This window comes from Acanthaster planci, linkage group LG05, assembly GCF_054643075.1.
Source record: "Acanthaster planci isolate LZ-2023a linkage group LG05, COTS_SCS, whole genome shotgun sequence".
NCBI classification, from domain to species: Eukaryota; Metazoa; Echinodermata; class Asteroidea; order Valvatida; family Acanthasteridae; genus Acanthaster; species Acanthaster planci.
This window is the reverse complement of record NC_141781.1, coordinates 2,023,224-2,041,941: the sequence shown is the minus strand read 5'-3', so window position 1 is coordinate 2,041,941 and position 18,718 is coordinate 2,023,224. Positions and strand designations below refer to the sequence as shown.

Below are 18,718 nucleotides of genomic sequence, written 5' to 3'. Positions count from 1 at the left end.
GATGATACTAAAATAATTACGTCATGATAACGTCATCAAGTGACTTATTATTAAATTTTGAATATTTAAATATTCCGTTAAATATAAGATGGAGCTAATCTGGGGCGTTCGCTACAGTATTGTAATGGCAATTCATTAAACCGATACTCCCAAATAAGTAGATTGATTTGTTATCGATATGGTAAACTGGGTCACAGACAATTTGAGTTTTACTCTAGATTTCACATTCAAGGGTATCCTTTAAACTAAGATGCCCTCTTACTTGTGATACAAACTAAAGATCTGGTCGTCGAGTTGTAGGTAAAGGGGTAAATAATGATCATGGGATAGATAGGACAATGCAAGGCTGTTGTATTGATGTACTATTAGGATCTAAGTCACTATCTTGTCTGTTGGACTCTGGTGCAAATATCAATCTCATTAGTGAGAAATGTTTTCGACAATCGACTGAACGTAATGCCATTGAAATTCGAGATTTTGAAATTTCACAAGCAGTAACTGCCAATGGTGCTTGTCTCAATATTCTAATATTTGCAGAGATTCCTTTGACTATAGGTGGTTGTGAATTTTGTATACCTTTGTGTGTAACTGTCAATCTCGATCGCTACTTAAATTAAAGCACTCAGTTCCTTGTAGAACAAAACGCCCGGAAAGCGATTTTGACGGATACGCAACGCTTGACGCAAGTGTTGACGCGCACATGAAAAAGTGCATGAATGGGGTTTTCTGGACTTGAATCAATTTGGACTTACGCTGCTCTTCACCAGTCAGCCATCTTTTCACCAGCCTATACACAGGTCACGTCACATTACTCTCATAAAAGGCGCCCTAATTTGATAGCCATTATCGTACAACGTGTGTCATATGCATAACGCCAGTCAGTATTAAAGTCCGAACTGGCAGATAACAATCGGACCCCGTCGGAGGTACGCATATGACTATCCATAATTGCATATATGCGACATGATCTTTCATATACTGAATTTCCACCAATCACAGTAGTCAGATTCGTATAGACTCATTCATTATAATGCAGGTATGAACGATGTAAAACAAGTCCGGCAATTAAGTTGGCTGTTGGGTAATTTTGGTAGATGAGCTGATACGCTTTGTACAAACGGTTGACAGATTCGTCAAGTCGAGGTTTCTCACAGTAACAGTGGACACAAGAGGGTGCGAGGCAAGTAACGTGTGCAGCCTCTACATCCAAAGCATACACACCGACAACATCACAGAGGATCTCGGCTTGGTCAAGTCTTTGGGGATTTCAGATTCGCTACGGTTTTCAGTGTCCATTTTATCATAGTTCAAATATAGCAGTGGAATTTACTTGCACAAACATACCTACAAATTTTTAAAAAAGTCGCTAAACTATTGGTTTAAAACCAATTATTTCCACATAATCCTCCTCGAAACCGCTGTGAATGCAGTGAGTTATAGGTAGGATAATGTTGCATTTACAAGAAGCTGGTAAGTTTCCTTTTGTGTTGACAATTTGTCTAAATAATGTTTGCCTTACGAATACAGTTTTTTCTTATACTGTTGTCTTAGAAATGCTGGTTGAAGCTTTGTAGGTAAATATGAGAGTTGAGTTTGTCTGATTTATTCGTGTGATGAAATACATGAAACGTTCTTCGCTGGAGTTACAGAGTCATACATCGAAACAACTGAATTTAGCCTTTCATAGCCTACTAAAACAGAATAGCTGAAACGTCGACTTGGGACTTTTTTGGGTCAAGTTAAAGGAAGTAGCTGTATTTTAACACATTTCGGAAAGTGAAGTCAATTTTCCAGACTTCTACCATATCAATTCAGGTATCTCTTGAAACGCATTGTCCAAAATTAAATTCTTGTAATTTTTGGGGTCACATGAATGTAATTTGTCAGCCGTAGATTTGGTTACGGACCCCTACGCCAGAACGTTAGGCATGTCTTGGCTCAGTCCAAGGTTTGGTGAAATTTACTGCCAAGTAGTAACCCATTGTATACGCGATAATAGCTTCAATTGCCTGCATGGTAAATTGCATCCTACGTTTTTTTTTTCTGGACCACAAGTTATAATGTTATCAATTACGCGCAATTATCTACTGTCTATCATCATTTGCAACTGCCGCACCGAAGAAGATCTACTTGTGTGACGTCCATGATTTTTTCGTACATTGTTAAAAAATGGGCAAATATGACCCACGCCTTGGCCTATATTGGAGTAAATATCAGTTTCCTAACTTCTGGTCACATGCCTTCATCTGTTGGGTAAACTCTTACTCAACCTACTTCTATAGACTATTTAAAAGAATTAAATGAACAAGAGAACAGAATGTTTTTGTCATGGTGGGCTGCCGTTAGATCAAGAGGCATTAAAGTTATGTGAAAATCAGTGAGGTGTTGTCTATTGGTTCTCCAACAATACTCGACAATGTTGGTGCATGCAATCATGCGTGTCATTCTGTTCTCTTGTTCCTTTAATTCTTTTGAGAAGTGTACTAAGAAACACCAACATCTGAATAATCCATCTTTGTCCAAAACACAAGTTGGCAGTGATTACGAATAAATGATTAGCTATTTTTGAACTAATAGTGTAATTGAAGACCAGTACATTTTTATATTTTGGATTTATGACCTTGCTGTATCCCCTGGAAATGAGTTTCGGAAAAAATAAGTCTGCTTTCACCCTTAGGGGAAATCACTCGATGCAGGTTAGTAGCACTTATGAAAAGGTAATTAGCTGGATATGAATAATTAACTAGCTGGAAACATTGTAACATATTTGCATTGACTATTTAGGCTTGCATACTTTTACTTTTTCCCCCAGAGATGATATTCGATAAAATTAATGTGCTTACCCTAAGAAAATTATTACGAATAATTACATGTAATTAGCTAGTATACATGTATATACATACATGTCTTTTACATTCCACTCAGTAGGACCTATGAACAACTATATTTGGAGGAACATTTTATTTTTCTAATGACTTGACCTGAAGTACCCCTTAAAGTCAAATTCTCCCCTTTGGCGGCGGACGCGGAGGGCGGGGCCAGTGCCCCCTCGCACACACACATCCATTTTGCAGATCATACAATGAGGTGAGATTGGCCTATTACATCTGAAGGTCTCACAACTCCCCCCGCCCCCCGTTGAAAATCGTTCCGCCACCAGTGGAACAACCACTCCACTAAATAATATTTATCAAAGTGATGTCTTTGAAAATAAACATTTGAAGAAACTAACACGTTCCCAGCCAAAATGGGGTTAGCCATTGCAAAAAAATCAAAGGCACATGAAATCAATTTTTTTCGTATTCTGAGTGTGTAAAAGTACTGTAATTAATTGCTTCCTTTCCACACCTTGCTCTGTCAAGGCTTTTTAAACGACTTCAGTCCACATCGCTGCCCATCAAAATGGAAATGGTAACTTGGGCGTTTGAAATAATTTACAAATTCTCCAGACGAGAATTCGATGTGCGTCACATACTGGATATTGTTATTCATTTTGTCGTCCTTGCCTGGAATCTATTTGTCCTGCCCTATTCAATTTACTCAGTCATTTGCGTCTAATAAATAGACCCGGCGTGGCTTGATAAGCCCTAGGAAGGACCATGGCTCTAGGTATATTAACAGGCAAGCGTCAGTCAAGCGACAGTTAAGCAAGAAAGAGCATCACATGACGGATGGGTGGACAGTTGAGCAGTGGGGTGTTTTGTAACCGGTAAGATGGATTCCATGGGCAATGAATCCGCCAGGGAGGTGAATGATACCGACACCAACATCTCCAACGAGTACACACCGTCGTTTTCTCTCACAAAAACGGTAACTCTTTCCATCGTACTCGGTATCATCTCCACAATGACAGTCATAGGGAACATTTTTGTGATTGTTGCTTACATCAAAGACAGACGCATCAGCGCTACCGTTGCCAATTCATTTATACTGAGTCTGTCTGTTTGCGATTTGATAGTCGGTGCTGTCTCGCTACCCTTGTACTCCATAAGGATCATCCTGGGCTACTGGCCATTCGGGAAGATCCCCTGCCAGATATGGCTCGCTCTGGACTACACCGTAGTCCATGTTGCCGTCTTTACGATCATTTTCATCAGCCTTGATCGATACTGGTTGCTGACCAAAAAACTCGCCTATGCTACCTTTCAGACGCACAAACGCGCAGCTAGCATGATTATTGCGTCATGGCTTATCAACTTGCTGTTTTACTCCACGGTAGCCTTTCTGTGGGGCCCATTGGCAGGCGTTGATAAAATAGACTATGACAACAATTGTGAACTTGAATCTTTGGACAGTCTGCCCTTTCAGGCTTTTGAAATAGTTTTCAAGTTCTTTATTCCATTGCTGATAATAGTCTACTTCAATGCTCGAGTATACATCAATATCAAGCGCAGATCACAAGGTATATTTCAGAAGCCTCAGCAGTCTGGCGAATTGTCATTCGGAGGGCCAAGTGTTAGCACAAGAAATCACGAGGCAATATCAAAAGATGCAACACAAGAGCAGTCGATGGACGAAACGAGATTGAGCAACGTTGAGTGCGATTATTCCACGAAAATCCACGTTCCAAGAACAGAAGGGGGTCATAGTAATACCGGGTTTGATGGGAAACTGGAAGACATAACCATCAGTCTCCAGTCATACCAAAGCCAGTCGCCTGCTGCCACTGGATTGGACGACAATGCAACTGTCACATGTGCAACTGACAAAGCTACCGTCGAGGAAAGTCTGAAACGCCCGACAGGAAGGCAGAGCAACAGTCCTGACCAATTTCACAGAGGCACACGTAAAGAATTCAAGCGGCACAGGAAGGCAGCGGTGACACTGTCGGTTCTGGTGAGCGTCTTCACAGCAATGTGGTTGCCTTTTTACATGGCATCACTCTTGGTTGCCATTTGCGAGAACTGTTTTTCTGATCTCGCCTGGATAGTGGTAAACTATCTGCTGTGGTGTAACTCGACGATCAATCCGTTTCTGTATGCGCTTCTTGTGGTGCAATTCCGGCAGAATTTTATACGCTGGTTGAGACTGATACCGTGCACGAAATGATCATGGATTGCGATCTTGTCGTGTTGAAATTGCCACCTTGTAATGAAAATGTCTCACTGTTAGTCTTAAGAGCAATCTCTGACCAATCAACATTTCTGGTTTCCACCAGTTCTGCAAACAAAACCCAAAATAATGAATTTGGTAGGTGTAGGCGTCAGTGAATATATGCACTTTTTGAAGACTTGAAAATCCTCAAATGTACCTATAAAGCTGATCTGAGCAAGTTTGATTAGCCTGGGAACTATTATGCTGACTCGTGGTTGATACAGGATGAATATAATGGCGAGGTTTTCATTACGCACAGTTAGTGCAATGTTGACTTTATTAGAGCTCATCGCGTTACGCATACACATTACATAACCGCGCTCAGATGATTGCTGATCGTTGTGATCAACGTGGAGAACAGCGGCGCTGCTTGTAAGTCCAAAACGGACAGTAAGACCCAGCAGCTTTTCAAAACGAACAAAAGTAAACAAAAAACTAATTGTCCGATAGTTTATGAATTTGCAACTGATTTGAAATTGGACTCGTCTATTTTGACTGAAAATGGAGGATGTACTTTATTTGACGTCAAACGTAACTGCCAAACGTAACAAAATCCTTATTCTCAAATAGTCTGAAAGGTATGATGCACCAAAAGCAGTCGTATACTCTGAATGTGCGAGAACAAAACCTGTGTAATATCTCTCCTGCCAGCAGCAAGATACTGAAGTAAAGAATGAGTGAAGTGGTTACAGCAGTTCTGAGGAGAAAAAGTATCGAATTTCAATTTTTGAATTATTGTATGTAATAATATTCTCTTTTAATTCATTGCTGTAAATTAGTTTAATAACTACAGCTACATGTATTTGCAAAAGTTTAAGACCACCTGGAATTTTATTGTCACTGGGCCTGCATTACATTGTCTCATTGAATGATTATTTAACATGATTTTACAGTGGTGCATAACATCAGTGTTATGCTGCATACCCAAATTTGAACGAATTATAGAAATGCAGTCACTTTAAGGTTTAACAAATATACTATGGTTAAATACTGAAAATAAACCTAAGCTGCCATGATTGACTGATTTAGGTTGTGTTTGTCTTCAGGTTGGTATATTTTGTATTGGTGGTCCTAAACATTTACAAATGACTGTAAGCCAAAGATAAAGCGAGTTTTTCAAAGAAATCATTAATGGAAGAATGTGATTTATCAATTGAAGGGTTAATTCCAAAATGAGCCACAATTATGCCATATCGAGGGCCTAAAGCAATGGGAACTGTGTTCCTGTAATTCTTTTGCACTATGTTGACTCATTTATAGTTGTGTTTAGCTGTTTGAAAGCTGTAGAAAATGACTACAGTCAGTCAATTGCTGGCACTTATCACGGGCTGGAAATACACTCTCCTTTTATACTTCGCACTAACATAGCTTAAAATATATCATGAAGGTAATTTATGTATTTTAGTGCAATATTGTGCCTTTTCTGTGGTTTAGTAATATTACTAATGGATTATGTATTCTGTTACCTAGACAAAGCTATGTACACATCTGTCGTCATGCAGTCGCATTCAAGTGTTGTTTTTTGGGTTTTTTTTTTAAGAATGAATGTCTTTCTTTATTCAAGTAAATAATATAACTCTTTACTCTTTCACACTAGTAACTTTAGTATTGGCAAGCGTGGTTGTATTCGAGTGTACCCTAAATGTTTAATAAAAGGACATTAAGTTAACAAAAATTGACAGGAACTGAGTACACATTCTAACCTTTTCATTTTGTTAAATTAGTTTTCCCTTTAATTATTTGCATAAGTAATGCTAAGTTCCAGATCAACTGCGGAACATCTAAGGACATCTTTAAGTAATCCGCAAATATATCAACAAGCGTTGACAGTACTAGCTTCTAATGAGAGACTTTGAGAGGATGGTGGAAGCAAGGGTTGATCCAGATCCATGGAGGGGGTAAACAAGTAAGCAGTGTACACAATGCTTTCTTGAACAAGAAAGTTGTGGAGTGTGGAGTGCCATGGCCAAGTGGTTCAGATTACTGGATTCATAGTCGGCGGGTAAAGCCCTAGGTTGCGGCTTCGAATGCTGCCTGGGTTCATAGTGCGTGGGCCCTTGGGTAGGGCACTTTGTCGCTCATCTCGATCCAGGAGAAATTGGGTAACCCTGAGGGTTGAGATGGCTATCGTGGTTGGTTTATCTGTTTTGCGCCGAAAATGACTGAGTCGAGCTGTGGTACTTGTTTGGGAGCTGAGATTGTATTTGGAGTGTTTAATTGGCCCAGTGAGCAGGGGTAATAATAGTGGTAAAGCGCTGAGGAGCTTTTCCCCACTGATGAGATGCATTTAACGCTATAGGATTGTGTAACAGTTTTCACATGTTGAAAAAAGTACAAAGAAACAAAAAATTGGGTCAAAGAAAATTTCATCGCAGCTACACTTTAATTGTGGAAATTAGGATTTACGTCACGGTTATGGTAACTACAGACAGTTATGGGTACTGGTTTAAAAGCATTTAGCAGCGCAGTCACTTCAAACAACAACACTTCAAACATAATGTGAAAGATGTGTCCAAATTTTGAAACTCTTTAATAGGGTTGTAACTGCCTTACATTACCAGAGATATATAAATTCTGCGTCTGCTGTGATTCATTAGGCAGTGTTTCACCAAAGGTTGTCATGGAAATATTTTTTCGTAGTGCATTATTAAGGGATACAACAGTCGAGAGTCTCATTCAGTAACTACGTTGTGAGCGGGAAAATGGGTGTTTTGTGAAAAGTATTTTTTGTGGTGTAAGTTATGGCTCAGTTGTCAACCGTAGACTTGAAAAGTTCCTAGTCTGTGGCAAACTCTTGGTGGAGCACTGCAATGTGAGTCACCCATATTAATGCCTGGTTCTTCCGTCCTTATATCGGTCGACGGCTGTTGCTTCCTTGTCATATTTCCGCAGTCAACTGCAGGTAGAGCAATTTAGATGTATAATTTGCACGCTGTCCACTGCAGACTGGTAGCGACTGCTTTGGTGTGCACTGCCCATTGCCTGCTACCTCTATTTATCGCGTCTCGCAAAGTGGCGTCAAATTTCCAACCTTGTGACGTATTAATTCAGGACCTCGTAGAAATGCATTGTCAAAATTTAATTCTGGTATTTAATTTAGCCAACGGAATGTATTTAGTCCAGCTGGGGACTTGACTTGTCCAAGGTTTGGTCAAAATTATTGCCAGGTATTAACCCACACGCCATAATAGCTCCAATTACCAGCAGGGTAAATTGCATCCCAGTAATTTCTGAACCATGAATTATAGAGTTATCCATTAGGTGCAATTTTCTACTGTCTGTCATTTGCCAATGTCGCACCGCCAGCGTGACGTCAATGGATTTTAGCCGACATTGTAAAAATTGATGCATTTTGACCAAGGTTTGCCCTAAACTGGTGTAGATATCAATTTCTCCATTTCTGGGCACAGGGTTTCCGACCGTTGGGTAAACCTTCACCCAAACAACCTTTATACAAAAAGAACATCTTGATAACTTATCTTTGCTCAATTTTCCCTTAATTAGTCTACCTCCACTGTATAACCCAAGAACGTTTGATAAATTTATATTCTAAATACATTAACTAAACACTTGAATACGCAGTGCGTTTAGACGTGAATGTGTTTAAGACGTGAAGTGTTAATCACCAGGACATTAAACGCCTGTTTAAAGCCGCTGATAACGTGAACTTCATTAATTTCCGCCAATACTCTTTAGAGCTGAAGAAAAAAGGGACTACATATAGATCGAACCCTCTCGTAACACGCTCTTCTAATAGAGCTACCAATCGAGTCGGCTAGAAAAATAATTTTGTTGTGTCTCATGCTTAAATGGTGTGTGCTCCATTTATGATAATTGCCCCCAACCTTGCCCATTTTATTATAGTTACTCCAACCTTCCTAGGAACAAAATTACGCGTACCGCCCAGCGTTGAAGACACGAGGTGCATTCGCTGTATGTACACGCACGTGCATGCGCACTTCGATTTCTTTTTGCGTCCCTTACACATTTCTGCTGGATTATGTTAGTTGCAAATGTAGAGAAATCGAACTGTAAGGAGTTGCATCTATTCTTATAGGTTAACGTGCATACATATATCAGGATCTTGTAGGGTGATAATTTTCTGAAAAATAAAAAAGGTCTGCCAATAATTTTTCAACCATTTTGCTCCCATGTTAAGTAGCATTTGGCTTGCAACTATTCACGTCACTGCATATGACTTGAACACGTGTTTGCCACTGCCCAGTAATGTGCAGTCAAAATGTATACAAAATGTATACAAAGTGTTTCAACCTGTTTTACACATGTTTAGGCGTTTAAGTAGTAAATGCACAGGGTTTATAATTGCATATGCTAAACACATCCACATATTTAATCATAAACATAGGTTGCATTTATTAGATGGAAATAGTGTGTTCATCATATTAACATGTCGTATTTTTAAGCGTGTCAAAATGTTTTTTAAAATTTACTGATTTGGGTTTAATTTGTATTTAGAAATTAAATGCTGGGGTTTTCCGGTCTACTTTTTATCCTAAGGTGCTCAATGAAGCACCTTGCAAAAGCAAACATGGCAATAAGAAATTTATAATGTGATTTACGACTCGAAAACGCTCCGCGCGATGCGCGATGCAGAATGCTGATAACGCAACTACTGATGATTTGCTACACCTTTCGTGAGGAACACGACTACTAAGAGCAGAATCAGGAGGAGGGACGGGGCAAAGTGACCCCTCACACACACACCCAAGTGTGGACTCCCTATTGTTCCTCTTTTGTTCACACTCCAGCTTTTTCGGAAGACCTCCCATATGTTTTGTACACGTTTTCCAACTGTGGACTCTTTGGCAACTGTGGACCCTATTGTCACCTATTGTTACAGGTCCATGATTGAAGGCGTTTAGACGTTCACACTAACACACACACACACCACCACCCACCTGCACATTTTACATGTCCTATAATGGAGTGAAGTTTTGAATGTTTGAGTTAAAATAATGACAAATTCTTTAGGGAAAATATTAAATGTCCGTCGCATATTTTATTTAAATAAATTGGCTGTTGTGTGTCATATCTTCGTCCAAGCCCAGGAACCGTTTGTCCATTCATTTTTAATTTACTTCTTTATTTGTATCAAATAATTAGAAATGACGTGGCTTCATAAGCCTCAGGTAGGACTTTGGCTCCAGGTATATTAAAACGCGTAAGTCAGTTAATTTAAGCGGCAAACAAGCAAGAGAGAGGTCACATGAAGGATACAGCTTGTGTATGTGTGTGATAGAATATTTTTCAGCCATATCCTACAGCACAGATGGATTTACTGGGTAATGAGTCGCACTGGATGGTAAATGATACCGACACCGACATCTGCAGCGAGGAAACACCGGTGTTTTGTCTCACTAGAACGGTAACTATTTCCATTGTACTCGGTATCATCTCCACAATGACAGTCATAGGGAACATTTTTGTAATTGTTGCTTACATCAAAGACAGACGCATTAGCTCTACTGTAGCAAATACATTTATACTGAATCTGTCGGTTTGCGATTTGACAGTTGGTGCAATATCACTACCCTTGAATTCAATATGGATCGTCCTCGGCTACTGGCCCTTCGGAAAGATCCCCTGTCAGATATGGCTCGCTGTGGACTACACCGTAGTCCATGTTGCCGTCTTTACGATCATTTTCATTAGCCTTGATCGATACTGGTTGCTGACCAAAAAACTCGCCTATGCTACCTTCCAGACGCACAAACGCGCGGCTAGCATGATCATTGCGTCATGGCTTATCAACTTGCTGTTTTACTCCACGGTATCTTTTCTGTGGGGTCCGTTGGCAGGCGGTGATAAAATAGACTATGACAACAATTGTGAACTTCAATCCTTCGACAATGTACCCTTTCAGACTTTTGAAATTTCCAAGTTCCTCATTTCGTTGCTGATCATAATCTACTTCAATGTTCGAGTATACATCAACATCAAGTGCAGATCACGGGCTATATTTCAGGAGCCTCGGCATTCTCACGAATTGTCGGTAGGGATACCAAACGTCAGCACAAGAATTCATGAGAGGAGTAAGTCACAAGAGCAGTCGATAAACGACAACACACCAAGCAACGTTTGGTCCCGTCGCTGTTTATTCCAGAAAACGTATTTACCGAGACCAGAAGAGGTTCATAGTAACACTGGGTTGGATGGGGAACTTGACGGGACAACCATCCGTCTTCAGTCACACCAAAGCCAGCCGCCTGCTGACACTGGATTGGGCGACAACGAGGGAGGGCAACTAGCAAACGTCGAGGAAACCCAGAAACGCGGGACATCGAGGCAGAGGAGTAAACAAGACCAAGAGAGAGGCAAGCGCCGAGAATTCAAGCGGCACAGGAAGGCAGCGGTGACACTGTCGGTTCTGGTAAGCGTCTTCGTAGCAATGTGGTTGCCTTTCTACGTGGCGTCACTCCTTGCTGCCATATGCGAGGAATGTGTTTCTGATCTCGCCTGGATAGTAGTAAACTATCTGTTGTGGTGCAACTCGACTATCAATCCGTTTCTTTATGCGCTTCTCGTGGTGCAATTCCGGCAGAATTTTTTACGCTTTCTGGGACTTAGATCTTGCAGGAAATGATCATATACGTGTTGGAATTGCGAACTTACAGGTGAGAACGTGCCACCATACATCTGCAAGAAAAATCTCTGAAAATCACAATGTCTGGTTTGCACCAGTTCTACAAACAAAACTCCCAAGTAATGAACCAAGTACATTTAGGTGTCAAGGAATATACGCCTTTTGAAACAAAAACCGTCCAATGTTCCGGAACCGTATTCAATTAGGGACTATTTTTTTAATTCGGGATAAATGTATTGGTGCGATTTTGAGAGCTCACGATTGGTATATCGGTGACTTTTATTGGGCATTGTCCTGAGCAAATTCTTTTTTTTCCTTTCTTAAACTTTACCTCTAAGAATTTTGGTTCTTTTATTTTGGTGTGTGTCTGTACAGGAAAGTATTTAAGTCACTTTCTTCCCAGCTGAGTTATTTAGATTCAGATGAAGAAAGCCAGTTGTTGAAAAATTTTCTTCCTTTCACTCAGTGTACCTATTAAATGATAAGTGATGTCCTAATTAAGGTGAATTCGGACTCTAGCGGGCTAGATAATGTATAGTAGAGATAAGGGTATGCTTTGTCTCCATAGTATTGTGGGGATCTCCGCGGACGAGGGCTGTCATTATTAATCATCAGAGGCCGGTAGGGAAACCTGGTCACCTGGATCCAGCTGTGTCTCCCTCCGCTAACTCCAAGTCGTGCCCCATTGTAAAATTGTTTTTATAACTATTTGGTGTTGTTTTGAACTTTGTTATGTTAATTGGTCATAAGTGTTGGTCATCAAAATTTTATTGAAGGAATTACCTCCCATATTGCATGGACGAGATTATTAACAATGTTCGGAAAAGTTCTCGCGCGCTCTCTCTATACGTTCTAGACTGCGGACCAGCAACTGACAAAAACAGCCAGGAAAACTCCCTTCAAATACGGGCGGGAACTACCGATAATCTCCTCCCACTCCTGGTGATTGTAAATAGTAATTTAATACTGTGGGCACTGTACTCGAATTTCGGTGTGCAATTTTGGGCCAGTTTCGGCACTGCCTATATTTCATTTGGGGCATCTTGTGTGGACACGTTTTGGGCGGGGGGGTTCTAATTGAAGCAAGAGAAGATTAACTTTAACTTACTCAGTGATTATGATGATTTTATTGTGAAGAAATTTCAATATTCGAATTTCAGACTTGTTGTTCAATTTTGAAATTAACTTCTGTTTATGCTAGAGTTAACATATAATTATCCTGTGTTAAATATTTCACTGTAGTGTATTTAAGGATTACAAACAAGTCCGAGTTCAGATTTTGCCGATAATGTAGCTCAAATGGTGGAGAAAGATCATTCATGCTGCCAATTCCTCCAATGCGGCTGACGTCCCATACCATTATTGAAAATTTCGGGTCAAGAACCTTAAGAGTGAAAAACCATGATTAGGTTTTGGGACTTTGCAACGGCCCAAAAGCACTCGTACATTCTGGACGTGAAAGGATAAAACTCTGTAAAATCTCCCATGTCAGCTGCCAGATAATAGAATCGAAAAATGAGTGCATTAATGTTACACAGCATTACTGAAGACAAAAATATTAAATTTCTGTTTTGAGTTATACATAACGAATGTTGTTCAAAATGCTTACCATCAAAGATTAAGCGAGTTTTTCAAACATATTCGTTACACTACTGTAGCTTAGATTCTAACACGACAATTCAGTCTCCTTGTGCAATATAGAGCATTTTTGTGTTTTGGTAATATTACGGATAGATTAAGTATCCTGCTACCTAATAAGACCCTGCACACATCAGCCGTTAGCCACTCGCCTTTAAGTGATTTTCAGACATTTGTTTTTGAATGTCTTTCTTTTAACTCTTTGCCCATTCACGATATAAACACCTTTATTGGCAAACGTCACTGTGTTTGACTGTACCCTAAGAACTGTCAACGATTGAAATTTGTAAAATGATAGAGGGCTTCAGAACGAAATCGTCATAATGACATCATCAGGGGTCGCTTGACATGAGATTATAGCTGCCACTTTTCTCTTTAGGTGTTGCACACGTTTTCTATACGCTTTTTCACTAATAAGTTCATAATTACGCACGCATGCCCAAATATGGCCTTGGCGGCAAAACGTGTGAGCGGGCCATTGAAATGGTACAGGAGCAGCTTTGTTCAGTATTTTCTTCAGAAAATCCTATTAGGCCTACATCATTTTTGCCATTAGTTTCAAATCTGCTCTGTAAAAAGACTTTATAATCGTGATTTTTTCCTGTGAGCACGAGATCGCCGTTTCTTAGCATGGCCCTTCCATCCTAAAGTAGTATAAATTACATCGTTAGTGTTCTTGGAGCCAACCTGTGCATTTGTAAAAACATACTGATGTTGTACATGTACTGTGCCCAAGTGAGAAATGGACAGAAAAATCCCAGTAGTTTCTCAAAAGAAAAATAACAACCATCCGTTGGTAGTTTATGAACTCGCCATTCATTTGAAATTAAACTTGCCTTGTGTTTGTGGAACTTTTTAGGCGTCTATTTTGACTGCAACTGGGGGTTGTCAATTCTGATAGGTTAAACGCAATCGAGAGTAATAGGCGAAATCCTTACATAACAAAGAGTCTGAATACGGTCTAAGGGGACGAGAAGTGGTAAAACTCTCTCTTAACTTGCAAGAACAAAACCTGTGTAACATCTTCCTTTCAGTTGCAAGATAGTAGAATTAAAGCATGTGTGAAGCAGTGCAAGACGGCGGTACCAGAGGAAAAAAGAAATTTCACTTTTTGAATTATTTAATGTGATAGGGGCCTTATGGTAATATTCCCTTTCATTGCTGTATTTTCAAATAATTACCATCAAGGATTAAGCGTGTGTTCAAAGAAAACATAAAAAAGGAAGATTGTGCCTTATCCATCGTCGTTCCTTTTGGCACTTTTGAAATTCTATTACGGAAATTGATGTCTTCTTGTAAAATATTGTGTATTTTTGTGTTTTAGTTATATACAGCTAGGTCAAGTATTCTGCAATTTACAGTACCTTGTATATATGTCTGTAAACGATTTTTTCTTTCTCTAATTAAATTCACAAGTTTCGATTTTTTCGTTGTGAGAGAGGGTCTGGGAAATCCACTCTTTATATACTGTTCTGAGATTTACATTTATTTCAAAATCTTCCTGATGGAGGGAAACTGTGTGTTGTTAGTTGTGTAGCGTTTAGATCCTCCCGAAATTTATTTATGCTTCTACACTTTGGTATTTTTCAAAGTCAGTCGTTGAAAAACTCCGCTTTATAACGGCATCTGCTTGCATAAAAAAAATGTTGTCTCCTGAAAATGAGGTGCGCATGCGCGCTTGAAATGAACGTTGTCTTCGGGGGCATGATCATACGTGCACGATCGTTCCGCTACCGTGACGTGCGTATTGGCGGTGAAGTTCTCCATCTTGCGCTGTTACGTGGCGGTATTGTGACCTTTGGTCAAAAAAGAAAATAAAAGGGCTGTGTGGATTTGGCTCGTGCATCTCCATTTCGATAACGTCTGTAATCGCGTCCTCATTTTTTTTATGTCTACAAATTCACACTGATTGTAACATAGCCCGATCGAAGAAGATGAATCTTATGGCTAATTCTCCTTGAGTTGGCTTCAAGAAGTGCCACAATTGTGCTGTTGATTCAGCAATGAGGCTTCACTAAATTTTAAAAAAGTGTTCATTTGATCCATCCGGATGATGAGATACGAAGAACGTTCTAGCCTTTCGTTGTGGATAAGCAGTAAATCATATCTTCTTGCATCAAAACGGCTTACTGAGTTTAGCCTGACTTTAGTCTCCCAGTGATTGCAAGAACAGCCGAAGTGGAGACTTGAGACTTGTTTTATTTTATATCAGAACAGATATTTGGCCAATTTCAAAGCAAATCACCCTACTTACCATATTTGGCAAAGTAACGTGGTCCTCTAGATTTGTAACATGTTGATTCAAGGGCTAAATTAATAGACACACATTGCCCAAAACTAAAATTTCCTTCCTTTTTTAGCCATCTAAGAGTAATTTGCTTGCTTCACTGAAGCAGGAGAAGTGTTTACCGAACCTTAAAGCCAAAACCTCAGGGATTCGTGTTTCAGTCGAAGCTTTGGTCGAAATTGTTCTGAGGCAGTAATTAACCCATCGTGTAAGTGGCGTATTCAGCAGAGGGAATGGGGGTAGTCCCCGTCGATTTTTTTAAACACTCCATGGTTGAGTAGGAAAGAAAGGAATCGGTTTACCTATTTATGACATTTTATCGACCTTAGCGATAAAATTCATTATACTCTAGGAAAAAAGAAAACATGTTTGTGCTGAGTGTAGATTGTGTGTTGAAATTCGAAGGGCGCCTGTCGTGTAATAGTAGCGTCTAGGCGAAATGGGGTGGAGCATTGAGCCAGAACGAAGATCCAGAGATTTCCAATCATTGCGGGGGGCAGCCCGCCAGATTCATTGGCCATTCAGCTCCATGGGTTTATTAGGCCAATGCGAGTGAGCTGATCAGCAGCATGCGTCGCTCATGCTTCGCCAGCCACTTTCGTCGCTGCTTCGAGCGATCCAACAACGTGGATTTACCTTAGCCACCTCCTCCCCCATATAGGCCTCCCGGTCCCTGTGGCTGGGTTTTTCGTTTCTGCTTTGTGCTTTATTTATGGCTTGGCAGTTTTTCGGAATAAGAATGGAACACCATTCGTTTGTTAAAAAAAAAAGACAAGCTACCTGGTCTATACATCAATGTAAGTTTAATTGTGTAAAGCGCCGTGATGTGCCACACGGCATGACCATGGGGAGTTGAACATCATAGTTCAATTTATTAATACCAGTACACATATGTATCTTACTAATAGCCTGTGACGTTCCACACGGGCTACACCCGGCCGCATGTTCCAGCAGTGGGAAATTTAGATTGCATGATAATGTAAGTTACTGACTTATTACAGTTCTTAAAACAAGTACCGGGTCAATTCGTAAAAGTTTCTTTCTTTATGTTATGCATGAAAAACTAGCGTTAGTAAATATTATACTCTTGTGTTCTTTAGGTTGATAGTACCTAATTATCATATTGTGCCTGGTATTAAATAAATCAAGAGCCGTTTTGGACGTTCTCGACTCAGTGATCGTGGGTATCATTTGGCGTTTACTTGGAACTTGTGCCTTGGGGAGTTCTCGTGGTCATGGGTATCACTTTTGCACAGGTTTCAGCTCAATGTGAATGGTTTTATGCGAGGTGGCCGCAGGTGCTGCCTCATGTACCGGTTTGCCCAATATGTTGGTATTCTGGTGGAGTTTGTGAATAAATCCATATCGAAGCTGTGGTACACACACACACTCCAAATGGTTTGCCCGCTTTCCTTCTTTTTGAGTTTGAGTATAACAAATAATAGCGCCAAAATCCTTAGAAAACAACACCACGACCAATCTTTTTATACTTCATAGTTGAGCAGGAAAGAAAGTAATTCGTAGACCTATTCATCAAATATTAGCGTTAAAGGCCTTAGAACACAACACCACGACAGACAGTAGGAATTTTGAATTTTTCCCCCGAAATCATATTGAACTACTCGAAGCCGCATTCGACTTCGAATTAGCCCTTTCCCCCGACCACAAAAGGCTGTATACGCCACTTCATCTTACTTGCCTGAAGGGAAATAGCAGCAGGCAGTCCTTTTAAACCACAAATAATAGTTATCCATTACGTGGAATCGTTTACTGTCATTTGGGTGATGGGTAATGTTTTTCGGTGTAGATACCGCAGATACTGCATTATAAACAATGTTACGTCGCCAATAATAAGCGAGAAGGTCATAGGTCATGACTATGTTACTTCGTGGATACAGCATGGAATTTTAAAACAGTTCAAGTTGCGTTTGGTTTCGAAAATCAGCTTCCTTCAAGTTGCGTTTGGTTTCGAAAATCAGCTTCCTTCAACACAAGTGATTCGTTTTGGGTATGCACAAAATATTGCTGAAGAGCAAATAAACTTCACTCCAGGTGAAACTGAATAGTTTGGTTTATATTATTCACAGAATGCAGATTTCCAACATACGGAAGAAGTAGTTATCACGAACATTTCAAATAAAAATATTTAACCACTTGTCCAGCTTTTTTCCGTTTGAAAACAAGCAACTGCTAAATTTTCAAAAGTGGGAAAACAAAACTGCTAAAGAAAACAAAATGTACTCTATGAATTCCTTATCTGTAAAGCATGGTTTTATTATTTTTCTTCGTTAACCAATAAATGGAAGCCGTCCCTCAAAACGACAGATTTAATTTCAATTTTAAGACAGCGAAGTCCAATGCCTTTTTTCATAATTTGTGTTGTTGAGGTTCCTCGATTAATTTCCATCAACATGGCTCCAGCACTCGAGGACATCGAATTAAGATCGTTTGAATTAATTTACCAATTCCCTAGGGAACCTTTAGAAAGGTGTCACAATTAAGATAAATTAACTGTCGTCAATCACTGCAATACCAACTGCTTGTACAGTCAAATCCAATCGAGAAAGTCATTGTTGTACACAGGATGTAATATACCGACGAGGCGTGGCTTGATAAACCCTAGGTAGGCCTATGTCTCTAGCTATAAAAGGAATGCGTCAGCTAAGCGCCAAGTGAGCTGAAGAGAGCGGTGAACGAAGGATAGGTGGATAGTTGAGATGTGAAGTCTGTTCGAAAGCCACTGAGAACAGCACAAATGGATTCCATGGGCAATGCATCGTCCTGGGAGTTGAATGATACCGACACCAACACCTGCAGTGAAGAAACACCGGTGTTTTGTCTCACCAGAACGGTAACTCTTTCCATTGTACTCGGTATCATCTCCACAATGACAGTCATAGGGAACATTTTTGTAATTGTTGCTTACATCAAAGACAGACGCATCAGCTCTACTGTAGCAAATACATTTATACTGAATCTGTCGGTTTGCGATTTGACAGTTGGTGCAATATCACTACCCTTGAACTCAATATGGATCGTCCTGGGCCACTGGCCCTTCGGGAAGATCCCCTGTCAGATATGGCTCGCTCTGGACT

The 18,718-nt window shown here is 40.0% G+C and overlaps 2 protein-coding genes across 2 annotated transcripts; both read left to right on the top strand.

Annotated features, from left to right (window-relative positions):
* The first annotated feature begins 3,714 nt into the window (after positions 1 to 3,714).
* LOC110990238 (muscarinic acetylcholine receptor M4-like) lies at positions 3,715 to 7,279 on the top strand. The gene has a single exon (XM_022255129.2). The coding sequence runs from the start codon at positions 3,715 to 3,717 to the stop codon at positions 5,047 to 5,049; it is 1,335 nt and encodes a 444-aa protein (XP_022110821.2). The 3' UTR covers positions 5,050 to 7,279.
* A 2,954-nt stretch (positions 7,280 to 10,233) lies between these two features.
* LOC110990220 (muscarinic acetylcholine receptor M4-like) lies at positions 10,234 to 17,019 on the top strand. Its single transcript, XM_087137418.1, has 2 exons — positions 10,234 to 11,485; positions 12,267 to 17,019. The coding sequence occupies exons 1-2, from the start codon at positions 10,385 to 10,387 to the stop codon at positions 12,321 to 12,323; spliced, it is 1,158 nt and encodes a 385-aa protein (XP_086993544.1). The 5' UTR covers positions 10,234 to 10,384; the 3' UTR covers positions 12,324 to 17,019.
* The last annotated feature ends 1,699 nt before the right edge of the window (positions 17,020 to 18,718 follow it).

Coding starts and splice junctions, on each gene's coding strand:
- LOC110990220 (XM_087137418.1), top strand. CDS start 10,385: ATGGATTTACTGGGTAATGAGTCGCACTGGATGGTAAATGATACCGAC. Junction 11,486..12,266: donor CGGTGACACTGTCGGTTCTG/GTAAGCGTCTTC, acceptor TTGTCTCCATAG/TATTGTGGGGATCTCCGCGG.
- LOC110990238 (XM_022255129.2), top strand. CDS start 3,715: ATGGATTCCATGGGCAATGAATCCGCCAGGGAGGTGAATGATACCGAC.